Source organism: Eutrigla gurnardus (assembly GCF_963514095.1).
Source record: "Eutrigla gurnardus genome assembly, chromosome: 21".
Lineage (NCBI taxonomy): Eukaryota > Metazoa > Chordata > Actinopteri > Perciformes > Triglidae > Eutrigla > Eutrigla gurnardus.
In genome coordinates, this window is record NC_139932.1 from 10203252 (window position 1) to 10223070 (window position 19819).

The 19819-nt window shown below is 44.0% G+C and overlaps 1 protein-coding gene across 1 annotated transcript in view; it reads right to left on the bottom strand.

Annotated features, from left to right (window-relative positions):
* cacna2d1a (calcium channel, voltage-dependent, alpha 2/delta subunit 1a) overlaps positions 1 to 16945 on the bottom strand; it is a 72824-nt gene extending 55879 nt beyond the window's left edge. The window contains exons 1-3 of the mRNA XM_084038793.1: positions 16655 to 16945; positions 4701 to 4782; positions 3061 to 3177 (exon numbers count right to left, since the gene is read on the bottom strand). Coding sequence (XP_083894919.1) covers positions 3061 to 3177; positions 4701 to 4782; positions 16655 to 16734 — 279 coding nt within the window. The 5' untranslated portion in view covers positions 16735 to 16945. The remainder of the gene's footprint in view (positions 1 to 3060; positions 3178 to 4700; positions 4783 to 16654) is intronic.
* Between the last annotated feature and the right edge of the window lie 2874 nt (positions 16946 to 19819).

Consider the following 19819-nt stretch of genomic DNA (forward strand, 5'->3'; position numbering starts at 1 on the left):
CCACAGCTGCCAGCGTTCGGGAGATTGCATGTCGAGGGAGCGCCGACGGCAGGCGCGGTGACCGAATTGAAGCAACAGACAACGGGCAGACGTCAGATTGACAGACAATCCAAGCGGGCCCCTGATTAAATTAATGACAGCAGCCATCATTTTAATGGGATTCCTTGACAATCGCTCGACACACGAACAAACAAACGCTTGCAAAGCATAGCCACAGGAGACGAGTTGTCTTAGTGTAAAGAGAAATGGCACCAGTCAGCGAGGCGGCGACTATCCTGCTGATTTCAAGCACAACGTGGAACTGTACAGCTGCAGGGAGTCTAACTGGAAATACAAAACATTTCAGAGAGATGTAAAGAGCTCTGGCATGATGTCTTACAGCCCTCATCCAAATTTAACCCTCATTTCTGTTATTTGAATAGCTAAATAATAATAATAATAATACATTGTATTTATACAGCACTTTTAAAGGTTCTCAAATACACTTTATGTATAAATAAATACATAAAAAAAAGTAAAAATCACAGGAATAATCAATATTCTTATTCATACCAAAGCAACGACACTGGGAAACTGGAAATAACAAGATAATCTGACAAACACTAGACGACTGGATTTGCTATATAAATAAAATGTGATCTACAGAAAGACTCCCAGACTGGCTTTCATCCAGTATACTACGTGTCAAGTATTGCAACAATTACACTGGTAAACCATGACCTTTACATTTTGAAAAAAAGGTTTTCTGTTTTATCACTTCAATCCTCCGGTAATCCCTCAGATTATTCTCGTGGCACGTGTGGGAGTCTTCACCCCCCGATGTTAGGAAGCGCCGCCCTACGTTTAGCAGCACGGTTTAATCTAAGATACAGATATCAAAGCAGGAAAAGCCCAGGAGGAATGAATAACTTTGATGATGGCCGCATTCCATGTAGGAGAGCCGGGCCCGAGGCTCCGCTATGGAGCATGTTCACTCCCTGACATTGCTTACTGGGACACTTAATTGAATGAAGCCATGAATTGAAGGGCCTCCAGGCAACCACGTCTTAGGTGGCTGAGATAATCATAATGTTCCCGCTGCTTCGACGCCAATCTGTTATTCAAATGTGTATTCCTGCGTGATACAGATCAAAGTGCTATTACAGTTAAGTTCAGAGAAAAGGCTGTTAACAGTGCCTCATCGCAAACTAGCTAAAGCATGCAGTGTAACAGTGCTGTGTGAACAAGACGAGAGTGCTGCCCGTTGCATTGTGTGCTAAAAAGGCCGAGATCTTAATGGACGGGAGGTCTGTAATAGGCCTCCGTTCCTTTGTGCGCTGCCTCATGGGAGGTGTGGCTTAGTGCACTCACGGACTTCCTCCCACTCTCCCTCCTCTCTTTCACACACATCAGGCCATTCAATTTCTCTCAGGCAAAAAAAAACCAAGAGTCGTAACCTCTCTACACAATCAACAGGATATCTCTCAACACGCTGCGTAATCGGCCCTTTCCACACGGACGGATGAAAGAAAAGTAAAAGAAGAGTTATGATGGGAGAGGAAAAAAAAAAAAACAAGGATACCGAAGGTGGTATACGTGAGATTGAAAGCTGTGCGGAGGAATATTTGATTAGTGTGTGTCAGGTCAAGAACATTACCCACGCCGCAGTCGTCCTTCCCCTCCTTCCATTTCAAAACATGATTTAGCTAAGTGGGCAGAGCAACTATTTATGACCCTTCACACAAATTGATGGCCATAAAGCTGGATCAACTCCACTTCATTACAGGGGACGCCATTTACAGCAGTTGCGACGCCACCGCGGGCCATCTCATTAATTGTACCAAATATAGTAAATAGAATTGTTGAGTGGAACAAAGAATCTGCATATTATGTTAAGCTAAAAAATATATATATATATATATAAAAATCATCCCTGCCTCCCTCGCTGCTTTCACACTCCCAGCACAGAGCCAAACAACTGGCTTTAACTCATGCAGGTGAAAAACAGCAGATGGTGTGTGAGAAAATGGAAGAACGGATCCTGCAGTTTAACATCTCCATTCCGCCGCCGACAATTCACAGAGCAGTCATGTTTCTCTCCCAAGGTGCGACACGACAACACCAAAAATCTAATTGTCCCTCGTCCCTTGGCAATTATGGGGATGTGTGAAAAACAAAGCACTTGGCTGGATGGATGGGGTAATCAATGAGAACGTGTAACTAAGCTGTTCCGCTTTAATTGGATATTTCTGGCTCTCGGAGCCGGATTGATCGAGACCAGAAGATTCTAATTCAGTTGGCCAAATACGGTTGTGTTTACAGTGAAAGGTTGCCCGGATCACTTTCTACATGCATGTTAGAAGACTTCCCTGGCATAGATGTTTCAATCCGGGCCTAAGTGGTGGACCTACCCGACCATCAACATCGTTACCCCTAGAGCTGCTCAGCCAGCGCGGATAAAATGTTCTGTTGCAGACAACGTGTTCTCCGGTTTGTCAAAAGGTTGCATCGTACAAAGTGGTTTGCACAAACGAAGGAAACAGATCTGACGCAAAAAACCTCACAGCCCCTCCGAGGTCTGAATTTGTTTAGTCAGCCATTCAGCGACGAGGAGTTCAGCTTCACTTGTGGTGAACGCCGTCAGAGACAAGAAAGTGTTTTTGTCAGTTGGGCTCGGGACAGATGACCCATGAGAGCAGCAGGTATGGATTTGTAAGGATTCCTGAAGGTTGAACCTAAACACGGTAATCTGCAACATAATTCTTTTCAAAACAGCAAACAGTGATACAACACAAACAGTGAAATTGTATTTTTTTCTTGTAACCCAGACTGGTAGCTTTGAATTAAGTCATGTAGCTGGAGGATGTCTGCTTGTGTTGGATCAGTGCATGGCCTGAAGCAGCGTCCATGTTCCAGCGTCGGTACTGACTATGAGGAGGAGCAGATTGTTTCTGTGTGGTTCCTTGGGCTCTAGGCTCTGTGCTGGGAGGAACTGGATCCCGCCTCATAAACAGACCAGGATCGGCATTTTTATGTTCCTATGTCAAACTCAAAATGATCAGGTTGCAGGATGACACTCACCTTTAAGGCTTTGGAGCGGTTAGCCAGCAGTTTCTCTATATTCCCAGCAGCGGTCGCTACCAGTTCCCTTGCATTGTTGGTCTCCACGCTGAAGTGAGGTTTGTGTTTGTGATATATCTGAGACAATCAGAGGAGAGGAGAACTTAGACATATGTCCATCATATCAAGTCTTAATTAGAAAGCAGGTGTTACAGCTGAAAAAATACATGCATTTATACAGTTTTGTTAAGAAAAGGGAAGACACTTGGCAGGTCAAACTACGCCGAAGATATGTTCTATCCAGACTGTTTCTGAGAATGAGAATATTACTCTGCATCAGTGGTCATCGTCTGTTCTCCACTGGACATCCCTGACCAAAGCACGGGGATTTCAAAGAAGCTCCAGTGATTACATTGCAATGTCAGGTTATGTAAGAAGACCATTTACTGTGCTGCGGGGGAAATGCTCCGGCAAAAGAAATAAGAAACACAAATGCCAAACAGCCAATTATTTAGCAGCCTTGAGGGATTTCACTGTCCGACATTCAAGCCACAGAACCGCAGCGCGTGCATGTATTTGTCTTCATCCTTCAGGCGTCTGATGGATTTTGTTTGCAAGAACAATGTCAAAGAGTAATACGCATGGCTTTTAGATTTCGGTTATTACAAAGTATCCAGGAATTACACATTTAATCCATATGTTGGAACTGAAAGCACACATTTGTGTGCATTTTGGGTGTCTTAGTGGAAAACAAATTCCCAGTGAAAAACTGGATGCATCAAAGTCTACAAATAGTGCCATTAATAATATGACATGGCTCCAGTTATAACTGCATTTTGTTTAACACATGTATGCATACTTGCGAGCTTTTAAATTCCCTCCCTCCCTTTTAAATCCTGCATGCTGTGTACAGCACATTTAGTTTAAATAAGGCCATCCCCAAAAGCATCAGCTTTGGTTACATAAACAGTTTGAGAGGCTTCAGTTACACAAAATGTTGCAAGTTATGTTGAATTCTCATTTGTGGTGACATCATGCCACCACTTCACATAAAAAAAAATGTTTTATAATGATTTGAGTGATGCTTTAAAGCCTAATGATTATATTCCCGAGGGAGCAAAAGCACCAGATGCATTGTGTCAATCAATGGGTCTAAAAAGCTTCTCCTTTGTCAGTGTGTGTGTGTGTGTGTGTGTGTGTGTGTGTGTGTGTGTGTGTGTGTGTGTGTGTGTGTGTGTGTGTGTGTGTGTGTGTGACACTGATGTATTGATTTGTCCAGTGTGGCACTGAAAATACATTTTTATATTATTTATATTCCAACAGACATGAGGGCAGTTAATCAGCTTTAGGGGCCAACATTAACATTATTACATTATAGCTACTATAGATTACTCTGTGACTCCTTACATTACTCTCTTACTACTCTATTATTAGAAAAGCAGTGGGATTCATAATAACACCAAGTTGACAGCAAGTCTCTGAGTAATCTCAGCACTCCAATGTTAGTCAACTGTCGCCATGGAAATAACCCACAAACCTTTTGCACTCATCTGACACAAAAAGTGAGAAGAATTCACATTTCTGTTCAACTTTAACACCTGATGGTTGAACTTTTTGTTTTTTTTTTTAAAAAAAGAGAGAAACAAAAAGAGAAATCTTACCTGTTTTAGGGTTTCCATCCCACTGGCCGTGTCTGTTAATGTGATCAGCTCTTTCTGCATCTGGTCCGTCCATTCCTTTATCCTGACAACACAATGAAAACAAACAATTAGCAAACCAATCCAAATTAATGCAAGGCTTCCCATTTAATTTCCTGATATCTCACATCTTATATCACACATAAGCTGAGCTACAGCGATAGTAAGGAATACAAAATTAAAAAAGAAAGAAAATCAGGGAGGAAAAGCATGAAATAATAATGTTCAGCCGAGTGAATACGTCTACTCCACATGAGCTGTGCATTAAGGCGAGAGCTATTCATAGTTGTTGAGTGAGAGTCACATCCTCGGGGGTGAGATGCTGGTTAATGTATTATTCTGCTGAAAAAGAGATGGAAAAAAGAGCACGAGATACACAAATGCTGATTTATTAGACTTTACACTTTGTTTTATATGACTTTGCATTGCAAAGGAGCTGAGCATCAGTAGCATCGTCTGACCCCGATGTATGAACATATCTAAACTGTAATAACCAGCATGTCCAAACTCTTATGAATCATCTTTATGCCCTGTAACGCCAAGAGAGATTTAAGGACACCAGCTCCTTATATGGAATCCCATGACATTCAGTTGAGTTCAGGTTATGTGTATCCGCCGAACCCCTTCACTGTCACAACACCGATGTATCTCTTAAGGTCGCAGGTGAAAGGTGACCCCAACATGCACTTTACAAATGTATTTATGTTTAATTCCACCGTGTAGGACACGTGCCGGTTGGTTAAGATTATCACAAAGAGCGGAAAAGCGGGAAACAGCTAACGTGGCTCAGTGACACGCAGACAAAATCTGATAACACATTATCTTTTACACGTTCAAGTCGTACAAAAACCAAAGTGTAAAAAACGTCAGATTATGGTTTTATTGAGGTAAATGAAACAAAAAAATGTATATGTTGGTGTAGGCTAGCGGCTTGCAGCGTTTGAGATTCAACAAAAAACAAGTCAACAGATTCCTGGCGAAGCTGAATGAGCATCTAAATTTTGATATATTCGACAAAAAATGTTTTGCAACAGAAATTAATTATTCTAACCACAACACTTGTATAATCCTCCTACTTTTCAACTCCACTTAACATATCCTGAACTCTCTGTACTGTAAGTACACCTACAAATCCCCCCCCCCCCCCCCCCCCCCGCCCCAACAGCCGATAAAAAATACATGAGAAAAGAAAAGAAAATGACTCTTTCTCCCCCACAGTGTGAACTGACCTCTTCACCCTCCACACTGCTGAGTTTGACACATGAACCCCGTCTATGTTATCTTATTTAAGAAATACAGTGTAATGTGAGCAGGCTTAGCTCACACTGGAAAACGTGGAGCATAGCTGCCGCATTTAGCCCTCCGAGAGACAGCTGCTAGTGGCCGAGTGCAGATTTAGGACGAGGCCTTACTGTACCGTCACCGCGATCGCATGCATCCACACACACACAGCGCAGGTCCGGACTGGTGTACGTGGAGCCGAGTCCAGGGTCGAGATAAGGTCCACTGGCCATAGCGAGCAGCTGTGCATTAGGGCTGCTACGCAGGTGACTTGTTCCAAACCGGCCCGCTTGGCCTCCAGCAAGAAGGGTGGGCCTTTACAACAGGTGTCTAGTGCAAAAACAGTGGGTGAGCGTGGGTGTCTGGTTATGCTCTGTCGCAGAAGAGATTTTTCCATGCCACATCCCATTAATAATTCATCAATTAGATTTTTTAGAGCATAGTCTTATTGCATGTACAGTAAGTGTGGGGGCGTTTAATGTTGCAGAACACACGGTCTAAGTTGCATCTCTGAATACGGAGACCGGCCGACACTAATCCTGTTGGCAGAAGAGTCCAAATGAGGAGAGGAGAGTTGCAGTAAAACACGATCCGGGGGAAAGTGCTCGACTACAGCAGTTGTAGATTAGTGTACTCGCTTGTCTGCAGCAGATTGGAGGCCGACTTGTAGTAAAAGTCACTGCTAATGGCTAATTCTACTTGGACGAGAGTTTTGAAATCTCAAAAAACAAAAGGTGCAAATAAAAAAGCATTTCATGAGAGGGTGGAAACTTGGAGCAGGACATGGAACAAGAAGAGATAGCATCAGCGTTTCCCCTCCCATGCCCAGCTCCCTCTCACACTCTCTCTCTCTGTCTGTCTCCCACTCCTCGGGTGAATTTGAAGGGGGGGGGGGGGGGGCAACATGGTAAGGAAGGAAGCCACCAAAATGGCTGGTGAGCCATGTGGAGCCACTCGGCCATACAGTGGTTGCAGACTGCAGGGCAGGAAGTGGAGTTGAAACTCAGTCAAGTGTGACAACTGCTGGCATTACGAGCCTCTTTTCTCTCACACTTGTCTCGTTGAGTCATTACCATCCCTCACTTATGAAGCACTGCTTTTTCTGACAGCCAATTGTTGAACAGCCATTATTTGGGGGGGGTTTAAGGGTTTTCTTCCTTATTTTACAAGCTGTAAGACTACAGTGTAGACCAGCCTCCTACATCTGATGGGTTTTAACTAACCATGATTCAGCAATAATGTATTGCATTAGACAAGACAGTATATCTCAGGCTCAATACAAACAATTAGTTATTAACCCAAATTCATGGAAAACACAGTCATAAATTGCTGGAATATAGAAGGAGTTCTTGGGGTTTTCTCCATCTTTAGCAACTGCATTTAAACAATGCTGCTAAAATAGGACTAGAAAGCATCCAAACTCTTGGCAACATGTTGTTATAAAATTAAAACAACTGCAAACTGCGATAGTTTCAGCCAGCAGTGGATCTCTTGGAAAATACAATTCAATAAAAAAAGGCTTTTGGGTGCCAGGTTTGAAATCTAAGGAAGCTCTTTCAGAACAAGGCGAGCCAACATAAAAAGGTTTCAGAGACAGATTGCTCTTCCAGGCACGTGGGATCTCACACATCACAATATCACTATGGGAAACCACACACACATTTTCCTGGGATAAGCTGGAAATGAGGCACAGGCACGTGGTTTGGGCCTGGACTGGTTTTCATACTTGCGAGAGTTGAGATGAGACGCCCCGACACCTGTCAACCTCCGCGTGTTGTTTTTCCAACACCGAAATGTGACTTGAGGTGCACGCGGCACAGATCATCTCCGGGTTCACTGACTTTAGAGAGTTGGGAGACACACTCGGATGGAGTTTAGACGAACGGATCATCTGATATGAGCGCTCCCAGCGCTGAAAAGATGACATTAAAATTTCATCAAGTTCTCTCCGTGTCCTCAGTCACAAAACACAAATGTGCCGCTGAGTTAAATGGTGTGAAAATTAAATGAGGTGCTGGTGAGTGCGGGGCGTCAACAATGAAACAGAAACAGACGACAAGACAAAATACGCATCAGAAGGGTTAATCAGCTAAGTTGTCATGTGTCTTAGCATGTGTCTTAATTGGAGCTTGACCTATGTGTTGCTGATGGATAGCCTTAAGAAGCCCCTCCCCCTTTCCTTTGGCCTCCATCACTTTAATGACTGGAAGAGAAGCTGCTTCCTTCAGGCTGGATGTCACGTGTATGTGTGTACATGTACATGTGTGTGTGTGTGTCACCGTCTGTATGTAACCAGAGCAGTGGGTCTTTCAGAGGGCAGTGGGGGGGGCCGGGGTCACAGGTCAACAGGACAGGTGCTGCTCTTAATGTAATGAAGTGGGTGTGACCCATTTGTGTTATACAACCCACCATTGCTGGAGCGGTGACAAAGCATTGGATACCAATTTAGAGTATGAACAATTAGCTTAAAGGGATAGTAGATATAGCATTTATGTCTAGTGACACACACAGACTGTCCTATGGGTAGTGTAGTACTGGTCTATGCTGCACAAAACACAGAATTTTCTGCTATGATTTCAACCCAAAATCAAAAGCAAGACTTGCATCAAACACATCTGGGTGTACAACACTATTTAGAGAGGAAAAACAACCAAGGAGCACCCTGAATCACCATTAGAGGAAAACAAATAGCCTCTCGCATTGCCAGTTAGGAGCAGACCATCCAATCAGAGGGGCGGACACAGGGAAGTGGTCACAGTCCCAGAATAGAGAGCATGAGTCAGCGTTAAAGCAACACCGTCTTACCTCCGTCCACATTTACCCCTCTGGCCGAGCTGTGTGGGTTGTGTTCCCCACTCCTCCTGTTGCTCCGCTTTTAAAACAAAGCATCTGGTGTGCAGCTGTTTCATACACTTTAGTGGGCTTCATACACTTGTATCGGCTCAGGTAATTAATATGCTCCCAACGACTATACATGGAAGAGCTACAACTCACATTCTGGATTTAATTATTTAAAGGATAACTCTGGTTAATTATAATTTGCGTCTTATTTTCACCGGTTTGGCCATCATGACTGTTCCATCCGTATCCATAAAAGATGGGACAAGAGTTAGTATTTTACACAAATTCAACTATTTTTTAAGGCAAACACACACAGTGATAACACAATAGGACTTTTAGTCTCAACCCTTTTAGAAAACTTGCCTGAGGAACACTTAGTTGGATGGACCTTGTGGTGAGACCGTATTCTTGCTGTATAAAAACCCACCGACTGTCATGACATCTATCACAGTGACTGATTTCCTGAGCTAGCCAAGCTGAAGGCTGTTTCACAATTTGTCTGATGGTCTGCCTGCTCTTTTCTTGCCCAGTTAGCCACTAAAAGGTCATCATGTGTGCAGAACTAATTACTTGCTCGGGTACAATGCTATCACAGACAGAAATCACAGTAAAAACAATGGAAAACAAGACCAAATGTGCAATAAACCAGAAATCCTTCAGTAAACTGACCTCAAACTGATCTTAAATACTTTGTTTCTACGATAACCTCCATTCAAGGTTTATAAAAAAAAGTTAAAACATTCATTCTGTTACAAGAGTTTGTACTTTCAAACGACGGTTCCCAGACGGAGTTCATGGAGAGAAGATTGGGAAGATTTTTACCTTCAAAGCCCGTCTTTTCTTTCAAACCAAACTTATTCTTAAGTGGGTTTTTCTTCTAAGAAAGCAGCGAGGGGACTTTGAGTAAATACCCTGTAGACTGTACTCTCATGCTGTCAAAGTATTGGAAACGGTTTTTCATAAAACACGTCTTCACGTCTCGCTGGTTAGCAGGTAGCAGCTGCTGCAAGTTTCTCTCATCTCAAGTGAAACTCCTGGTATTAAGAAAGGTACACCTAGGGAGAAGAATCTTCACCGCAAATGACCTTCCACCATCATTGGGCAGCAGAGGTTTAACAAGTGCGCACAACAAGTTTGCTTTTGTTTTCTCACCGAGGGATGAACCTGACACTCAGCATCCCCAGCGCCCCCGAGTGAAAAGCCGGAAAATTGATCCGGCAACGCTGAACGCTACATCACTCCGGTTCAGACACCGAAAGGTCGGCCCCACGCCGGCTCTGAGGCCCGGCGCGTCTGCAGGAGGATCCGGAGCTCAATATCCAATCTCAGAGTTTCCACTCCAGCACCCTTCCCGCCTTGTAAACATCCTCGTGTTTTTATACCCAGAACCCAGTCTGCGGATCCAAATTTGATCTCTTAATACCATCGGAACCGTCACGGAGGAAGGCATCCGACGGCAAACACTCTGCTTTATTTTTTTATTACATCCCTTCCTGTCTCATGTTGTGGAGTCATGGTTTCCAGCACAGCTCGACATCGTAAATCCTCCTCTGATAGTAGTAATTTGGGCTTCTTATCTGTTCTTAGAGAGAGACATGGCTGACACTATTACAGAAAGCAGAGGGAAGTGAGATGGGGATGTTTTAGGATGGCAGTTAGGATGTAATTAACCCATGGGGGGGGGGGGGGGGGGGGGGGGCATCTAATCAGCTGCAAGCCTGACAGAGCTTTGTGGAAGACAAACTCACTTTCTCCCCCTTTTCCTACCTTCCTCCCTTTATCCTTCTTATGTTCATCATCTAAAGTGGAGTTTATATGCCCTCTTTCCTTTCACCGCTCTAACTCTGCTATCGGTTTGTTGTTGTGAATAATATTGTGACACTATTATTTTCCATAACTTACTTTTTCCATTGTAAATCCACATAATAGTCATTATTTGCAACACAACGCCCTACACCGACTCATAATTCCACCAACGTCTTTCCTTTGTCCTCCTCCCCTCTCGCATGCATCACCATGGAGCACAGAGCAGACAAGTGGAGATATCTCCTTCTTTATTGAGGTCAATAACGCCATAATTGCGGGCTTTGTAAATGTCTCGCGGCCTCATTATCTTCTGTGGCGAGAGGTTATTGATATTTCTGCCGCTCATCCACCGATTCTTCTCTCTGCGAGTCAGTCGGAGCCTTTTTCCTTCGTACCTGCCTCCATCTGAAGATGTTTAATTGAAGCCTTGAGAACAGTATTTTCAGCGCACTATTAGGCACTAATGTCAGAGTGTATTACAGCTGTGGAAGAGCTGACAAGACGCTTTATGAGATCATTACCATTACCACGATGGGGTGGCGCTGGTGGGCAATCGTGCGCTGATAGAGCAAATGTGGGTTACAGAAAGCTGATTCCAAAGGGACTGATTTATCAGGCCAACTTATGGCCGAAGAGAAACGGCTTCGTATTGTCTTATTTTCACTATTGAAAATACAACAAGCCAGATTAGAAAGTCCTCCATCAATTCCAAATCATACTGAATCACTTTCTCAATAAACCCGCCCACTTATCACTAAGATTTATGAAATAGATTTATAACGCCACATGATTAATTGCACGATTAATTCAATTCCCATCATTATCAGTTAGCACTTATTTGCCTATTTTTGTATTTCACACAAACGAGGCAAGATAATACCCACATTTTTAAACAGCAGTGGAACAGAGAGACCAACCTTGAACCTGTGAGAAAGACTAGAAAAACAACTTACTTTACTTTAAAAACGCCATAGAATTCATTCATTTTCAGGCTGACGCCAGAACAGGATTGAAGGACGAGTTGACAAACATAAGAGGGACTTTCAGAGGACAGATTAGGGTTTTTATGAAATTCAGATCAGATTTAGTTGTATACGCGCATTTTGATGTGTATATACTGTATATATATTATATATATAATTTCAAACAAAACAAATACTCCATTAATGGATTTATTCCTGCACAACATTTTTCCATTGCAAGAAACGTCTATTAACAAAGTCCCAGCAGGCCATTTGGTCATCTGGGAACACCACAGAGGGCCGGGGGGCTCACGCTTCCCTTCCTACCCTTGCCCACGTTTGACCTCAACACTCTGGTTCCGCGGCTAGCTGGGACCGACTCACCGTCCCCCTAGTGCCAAGTCTGCCCCATCCACACCCTCCGTGTCAAAAGGCATATACGTCCTGACAGAACTAACAGCCCCCATTGTATCACCTCTCCCAGCAGGCGTCCGGACACATTAAACCGGAGGACAACAGAATTGTTGTGACACCTGCAAGTGTTTGCACCTGCTGGTGCGATTCCAGCACAATAGTAGAGAAGAATAACGGCAGCTAGATTTAATGTGTATTGTGTAAAAAATTATAAAATGCTTTTTATTCAACCCCCCCTTTTCTTGCACATCCTCGCCCCTCCAGCGGTCTCTCTCTCTCTGCTACATGTCACTTTCATCTCCACACCACATCATCACCTTCACACTATCTGAGCAAACTCTCGACCCATCCGTCCATACATCAGCATCACCCTTTTGCCACACACACACACACACACACACAATTCCAGGATGACGTGTATAAAGACAGAGATTGCACAGCCTCCCCTGGACAAAATGTCCAATTAATGTCTATCTAGACGCCTACTAGGGGCAGACTGCTGTGCTGAGTACTCGACTCCCTGGTGGCTCACACAGTCCGGCGTAGTGTAGTCGTCTAGTCGAGTGTGGCATTAACAGCTCTTATGCACCAATACGACTCCATTAAGGGGCTCGAGGGAAGTCATCCTGGGTCCACTTTTCTCTGCGTCTCTTGAAATGTTATACATCAGATGGGTTTGTGTCTCACTGATATTTTAAGCACTTAAAGCCGGGGTAGGTCGTTTTCTGCAAAAGGCAAAAAACTGTGGACACGGCGTGAATTAGGGCTGCAGCTCAATGTTTAAAATCATACAACATAACTAGAAAATCCTCACGCTTCCCTGAAGTCACTGGTTTGGCAACATTTTGGCTTCCGCGTGAGTTAACGCCATAAAGTTGGTGGGCTAAGCTACACACATACAGTCCTTTGAGACATTCAAAAGGCTTAGAAATAAATAAATAATGACTAATGAAATAAGGAAGGAACAACGCATGCCTGATTTACAACACGTCCTTAAAACTACACTCCCCGTGCTTTACATTACAATATACAGATGTGCTTCCTGTACAGGAGGGGGCTCCCGACCAAACAGCTGTTAGCTATTCCCAAGGTTGCCTTGGCAACGCTGCAATGGAAAATGTCTTGGGAATTTCCATGTGGGAAAGGAGTGCAGGGGAGGAAAACTGCACTTCTTTACTCCCAAATCTTCTTGTCGTATACAAAGCAGGGGGCGTGATTATTTCTCAAAATCAATTCATTCATGAGAAACTTAAAGCAGACACCAAAGCTCATAAACAGGGTTTATGAGAAACCCCATGCTTCTCTACACCCCTCTGTCCTTTAGCTCTACCAACATCTGAGTCGGGACACTCTGCGTCCCTTTCTTTTGCCTAAATTTAGCCGGGGTTGAGATGGGGGCAAAGGGGAGGGAGCTGGAGGGAAGGAGGGAGAAAAAGTAGGAAAAAGTGTACGAAAAGGGGAAGAAGACAAAGTGTGAGAGAGCCTGGTGAAATCAAATCAAATTGAGAGCAATTATTATCCATGGGCACAGATCTCGCCTGCTTGCATGTGTGTGTGTAACAGATATAACCCGCCAGTTGCTCAACTCAAGGCATGCCTCCGGAAATATACCTGCGAGCGCCAACCCTCTCGTGGCTGAGAGGTGCAAATCACAGCCAAGGAAACCCAATACAAGCCTGAGCCGGTCATTCCCATCTGCTCGTTCCATTTGAGCCACCGTCTTCAAACCTCCCCACATTATCAGTCGTAATCCAAGTTACTGTAGATTTGACACTGGAACCAAATCTAATTCATCAAATGTTTGTTGTTGTTTTTTTCAATCAAACTTCTCTGATTCATGCTAGACACAAGAAGCTTTTTCCAGTGAGCTTAAATTTAATAAAATACCAATGTGGACCAATGGACACAATCTTCCAGAGTAATAGACATTGTTTTCTGGTTCATATCTTCTTGCACCGCGATGCTGGAATGCCAACTTTTCAAATCACGGCTCCAGTATTTGTCTGATCACAGCCTTGCAGATTAAAGTTGAGATAATCTTCTTTAACGTCATATTTCTATATAGTTTGAATCATGTATGCCATTTTAATAAACAAGCTGTTCGGTCGAGCATTGAAGTGAGGCCATGAAACAAGATGCATATGTGTGCAAATGGGAAATAAGGCTTATTCATTCCAGGCCAGTCAGCAATAAGGCTACTGGGATGTAATAAAGATTCTCAAAGAAAGCAGAAAAGAAGTAGTTTAACCTTATTTTGCAGGAATAGAATATAGAATATATACGAGCTGACACCATCCTGGACCTTGTTTGCTCCGTATTCACACCTCAGGAACCTGCTCTATTTTCTCATACATACAGCACTGCTCATGAATGCCCATGCTGCTCTCTGCTCAGACGAAGTGCCTCCTCACATTATGCCCACTGATCGCCGGAGACGAGCAGAACACAAAAAGCGTGGCTCTTTAGCTGGTTGAGCATGAAATCTACTCATTTTTTTTATTTTTAAAGCAAGTGAGAGTGGGAGAAATGGAGCAGAGGGTGACAGAAAAAAAAAGGGGAGGATGGAGTCGCTCGGTGACTAAGGCCGAAGCCACGTCTTGGACCGGATGGATGACTTCAGTGCGTTGTCACGTGATGACACAGAGATCAGGATGTGTTTTTTTTTGGCCTCGAGGGTGGTGTAAACAGGCACACACACGGAAGTGTCCTGCAGTAAATATATGGGATCAATAAGGCCAAGCGGTCTGGGATTTTTATTATTCATCTCTTTTTCTCTCCGTCTCCGTATCTCTCAATGCGTTCCCTGGCGCCAAGATCTCTGGGGCACAAGTCTGTGACATCAGACTCTGCATTTCAGATTCGATGATGTTAATCATCCGCCTTCGGGGCAAAAAAAAGAGGAGAAGAGAGAGAGAGATAGAGATGTGCAGGGAGTCGGACGGAAAGAAGATGGACAGAGGGCTGAGCAAGATGGAGGGGGGGAAGGAGGGGTGATGGTGGAGATAGTGAGAAGGGGGGATGGAGGGAAGCGGAGAGGAAGGAGAAGGGGACATGGAGATCTGAAGCAGACAGATGCTGGCATGTGAGGTTGGAGATGGAGCCCAGAGATACAGTCACACTTTGAGCCATGAGACGGGGAGGTGAGAAAGAAGGGAAGGAAGAAGGATATGGCGATTTTAGTCACACTGAGCGACTGAAGTGCTTCGCTTCTTCCTAAATTTCCTGGAGGAGAACGATGGGTCAGTCTCTTCACCCTTGCCCTTGGTTCCTCTGCTCCTCCCTGGGACGTTAACCTTGAGGAGTCAACTTGAGACCTGTCACTCAAAATCACCATCACCGCAAGAGTACGAGCACAAGAGCAAGAGAAGCGGAGAATCTTTTCCTCCACTCCTGTTGCTGATTTTTTTTTTTTTTTTAAATCGCCTGGTTTCATTCAGTCGGTCGACTACGTTAGTGAAAGCTTGCCACGCCTGTGAATATCATGCACATAACCCACAGATCAATCCACTTAGTGCCCATGAAATATCGGGAGTGGGCAGGCCACTCGGCTAGTCTGACATCATTGTACTCGGCCATTAGGCTGAGTGCCATCACGGCTCACCACCTCTCTAGGGGACTACTTGGGCTGCATTCAAAACCCGACGCTGTGGACCCGGCCTCCGCCCGAAAACCCATCTGGAATATCATAAAACCTGTTGATGAAGTGGGAGGTGTAGTATGGCGGCTGAAAAAGGCCCACACACCTGTATGTTTGTCTCATTTAGGGCCTGTGGATAGATCATCCGTCACAGCTATAAATAAAGAGGTTGGGAGTCAGATTTAGATTTGACAGGGAGTGGGACAGCAACCCAGCAGGGCAAGAAGGGAGGTTTCAGCCTGCATGTTGGACAAGATATGAACTTAAATATCCTTAGATTTAATCTAAATCATATTCTGATTGCACCTATAAAGAAACCTGTCGGTTAGGCCTGAGAGTGAATCTTAGAAAGTTTCTCAAGTGAAGTCAAACCGTGGTCTGCAGGAAAAAAAAACTACTTTTTAATTGATTTTTCTTTCAATTATCTTATTGATTGATTAATTAATTAAGTATTTGGTCAATAAAGTCACAACTTCCAGTCCAGTTCCAGGAAGCAGTCCAAATCCAAACATAATAAAAGCTGGAAACAGGAAATGGGCTTTTTTTTCCATATTAAAAGGAATCAGATTCATCCACACACACAAACAGCCGGTGGTCTAATAGGTCTGTGGTAGAGGGAAAGCTTGGGAACCCCCCATGAGCGACATCCAGACCTCAGTCCACCTTCCTGGGATGATTCATTTGACAACAGGTCACCCCGCTGCAAGCTGGCAAACAAATGGACAGAAGCTTTAAATATCGTGCTCGACGGGGTGAAGTTGTATCCCAAGTAATGTGCAACCATCATCACTTGGCAAGAAGGAAGCACTTTCTGCTGAGAGACGCTTCGAGGATCATGTTCCAAGTGCAATAATGGAATATACGAATCGAGACGTTTCATATGAATCTCGACTGTGATAAACAAACCTGCCATGCAGCATATTAGCGAGTCCTCCCCCCCTAGAAAAGCCAACAGGCTGTTATGAAGCTGTACTCACATCTGCGCCGTTGGGAATTGTCCGGTCGACACCGACGAGACGGTTGACAGCAGTAAAAGTAAGCACACGGAGTAATCCATAGCTTTTGTTTGCTTTAGTTCCCGACAGCCAAGATCCAGACTGGAAAAAAGATGCACAAAAAAAGGAGCTTTCACAAATCCTCAACGGCGCGCGTACTCAAGCCAAACGCCTCACACCGCCATCGGTGCGCGTTTGGAAACAAATCTCATATTCTGGCATCCGCGTCCCGCCCTCCCGGTGGAGTTGAGGAGCGTGTGCTTTTTTTGGTTTCAGGCGTGCATGTGTGTGTGTGTGTGTGTGTGACTTAAGTGTCTCAAACTGCGATAGGCTATTAGAGGAGAGCTACGGCGCGTGTCAAAAAAGGAAAGGAGGAAAGGGGAGGGCGCATTTGGGGCTTCGGCTTGGCCAGGCAGAGCGGTGCCTCTTTCCGCACACTGTAAAAAATATCAGCCCCCGCCGTGTAGCAGCGAGCTCCCGTGAAACACGTGGTGTGTGTGTGTGTGTGTGTGTGTGTGTGTGTGTGTGTGTGTGTGTGTGTGTGTGTGTGTGTATGTGTGTGTGTGTGTGTGTGTGTGTGTGTGTGTTAGTTTCTGAATGGTTTTGGAGAGAGTCATTCTGTATTCTGCTCCATTAAAACAGAGATTCAAACAAATATGTATTTGTTTAATATATTTTGTGGAAAGTGGAATTGCTTAAATCTACTGGTTAAATTTCACTTTTAAAGAAACATACAACAAAATAACACTAGATAACATCATTTTGAAGTTTGGATTGTTACTTTTTTTCTTTTTACAGTGTGTTTTTGACGTGCAACAATTACGCATGGCGCGCAGAAACCTTCCTGTCTGCTGCCCACATGTGTCGTTCAGGTCTCCTGTCATCCTCCCAGCTGATGATCAAAGTGTAAACAAGTCATAAAAAGGGTTAGGGTTAAGAATTTGATGTTTTGCTTTCATTTCTTAGAATATATCTGTATTTCTCTATTGAAGCATCACTTTGCCTCCTAGAATGATCTGTTCTCCAGTGTCAATCCGTCACAGCTGACTTTTATGTGCTCTGTTGTCCCTCTTCTGCATCCTTGATAACAAGGACACGCCACAGACCGGCTGGGATTGAAGTGCACATAAGGACAACTCTGCTCTGTCGCTGAAAGCATTTTCAGGCCCTCAGCCTGACCGCCCTCAACGTCCGATTTGCCCCCAAAACATTTCAAGAGAAAACTCACAATTCCCATTTAATAAAAGGCCCTCTGTTTTATTATGTATCATCATGAGCCTTCATTAAATGTTGCGACAGTGCAGTGCAGTGTGATAATAAATTCCGCTTGCTCCAAGGGCTGTGGCAAATTTAATATGAAGTGACATTTTTCTTTAGCGGGACACCAGGCAAGGTAAATACCGGGGATATGCTACTTTCTAATGAGTTTTCTCTCCAACGTCCCTCGTCAGATACAAAGCTAATCTCTGACTAATTTCCTCAGAGCTCCTCACTTTATTACGGAACCCTAAAGTTATTATTTCTGATCATAATTTGTGATTGTGGGTGTGTGTGTGTATGGGTGCATGCTGTGTTTGCCAGTGAGGGTCAGCACACAAACCAAGCTAAATGTTACCCGCCTGCTGTTATATTAATCCCAAATTAAATTTACTGTGCAAACAGCTGACCATGTCTCTCCACTCTGGTTTCACTATAACTTGTGTAAAAGCTGGTCATCTGGGGCTTTTTGCCCGGCAGGCCTCAGAGGTGGAAGAGAGGAGTGTTTACAGATACATTTATTATATATAGATGTACGGGAACACACAGCCTATAACACGCAAGGGAGGAAATTACCAGTTAATGAGTAACAAAATGCCACAAGCAGGAAAAAAAAAAGCAAAAGGCGCCATGTGTTACCACATATGAATATCCAACACCAATCCCTCATGCTGTTTTTGAACCAAGCAAGCAAACGCAACACTCGCTTAAATAGGATTATATGGGATTTTCACAGGGATTAGTGTATTTTACAAAGGGCCTCTTAAAGCAGCAAATTGGGCATGACTAAATACATCCCATAGACTTAAATGTTTAGACACCCGGTGTGGAATGTTTATCCTTAAAGCTGCTATAATAATCAATATATTTATGTCAACAGATCGATTTAACCGTGTAATGATTGAGATTTACCACCAAGCCCACGTCATCATTAAGAGGGTGAACATAGAGAAACCTTCTAGAAAATAGATATTTCCTTCAGCAGGTGGAGGAGAACAACACGGAGCTAAAAAGCAAAGTGAGTATTGGCCCAAAAGCAATCGACTATTTTCACAGTAGACATTTTAGTAGACGTGGCAGGAAAAGCAGGTGAAACTCATTTTTAATCACTTCCATCAAGTTTCCCAGTACGCCATGAGAGCCAGCATGCATATTCAATGAATGTTGAATACCAGGATCTTGGAACTACCTCACCTGCATGGAAACCTATTCATTTTATCAGTTACACCTGCAACAGTACACTTAAAAAAAGGAGACAATTTGAAATGCATTTTTTTATTCTGTTTCTTACAAGTTTAGAATGTAAACAGATGCTCCCTGTGCCAGCCTGCATACTCAGTGAATCTGAAAATAAGCAGTTAAAACTGGCTGCCACATGTGACATGTGTCCGTCTGTTTGCTGGGCATTAGATTCAACTTTGTCTGAAGGTTACGTGGTTCTCAGCTATCAGTTCACTGCTTCTCATTTGACCCCTGTGGTACAGTTTTCTTGAGGTCATGTTTCCACAAAAGAGCAGCAAAAGAAGTCAAATCAAAAGTGCAACCACATGTGTAATAGGAAGCGACAGGGGGGTTTATGTAAAGGTTGTGCCTCTGAGTGAATTAGGAATGTGTGTGTGTGTGTGTGTGTGTGTGTGTGTGTGTGTGTGTGTGTGTGTGTGCGTGTGTGTGTGTGTCTGGCATGCAGCAGGTGTGGCCTCTATCACCAGCCCCCGACCCCACCCACCTGTCCAGGGAATTGCCCAGCTGCCGTCGCCTAGCAACCCCTTCGCTGTCTCCACGCCGACTCCTCACGACCGAGCCACAAGGCTGTTGTTTTCCCAACCAGTGAGCGCCCATTACTGTGTGAGTGTTCACAATGGGAGCGGCACAGAGAGGGCAATAATGATA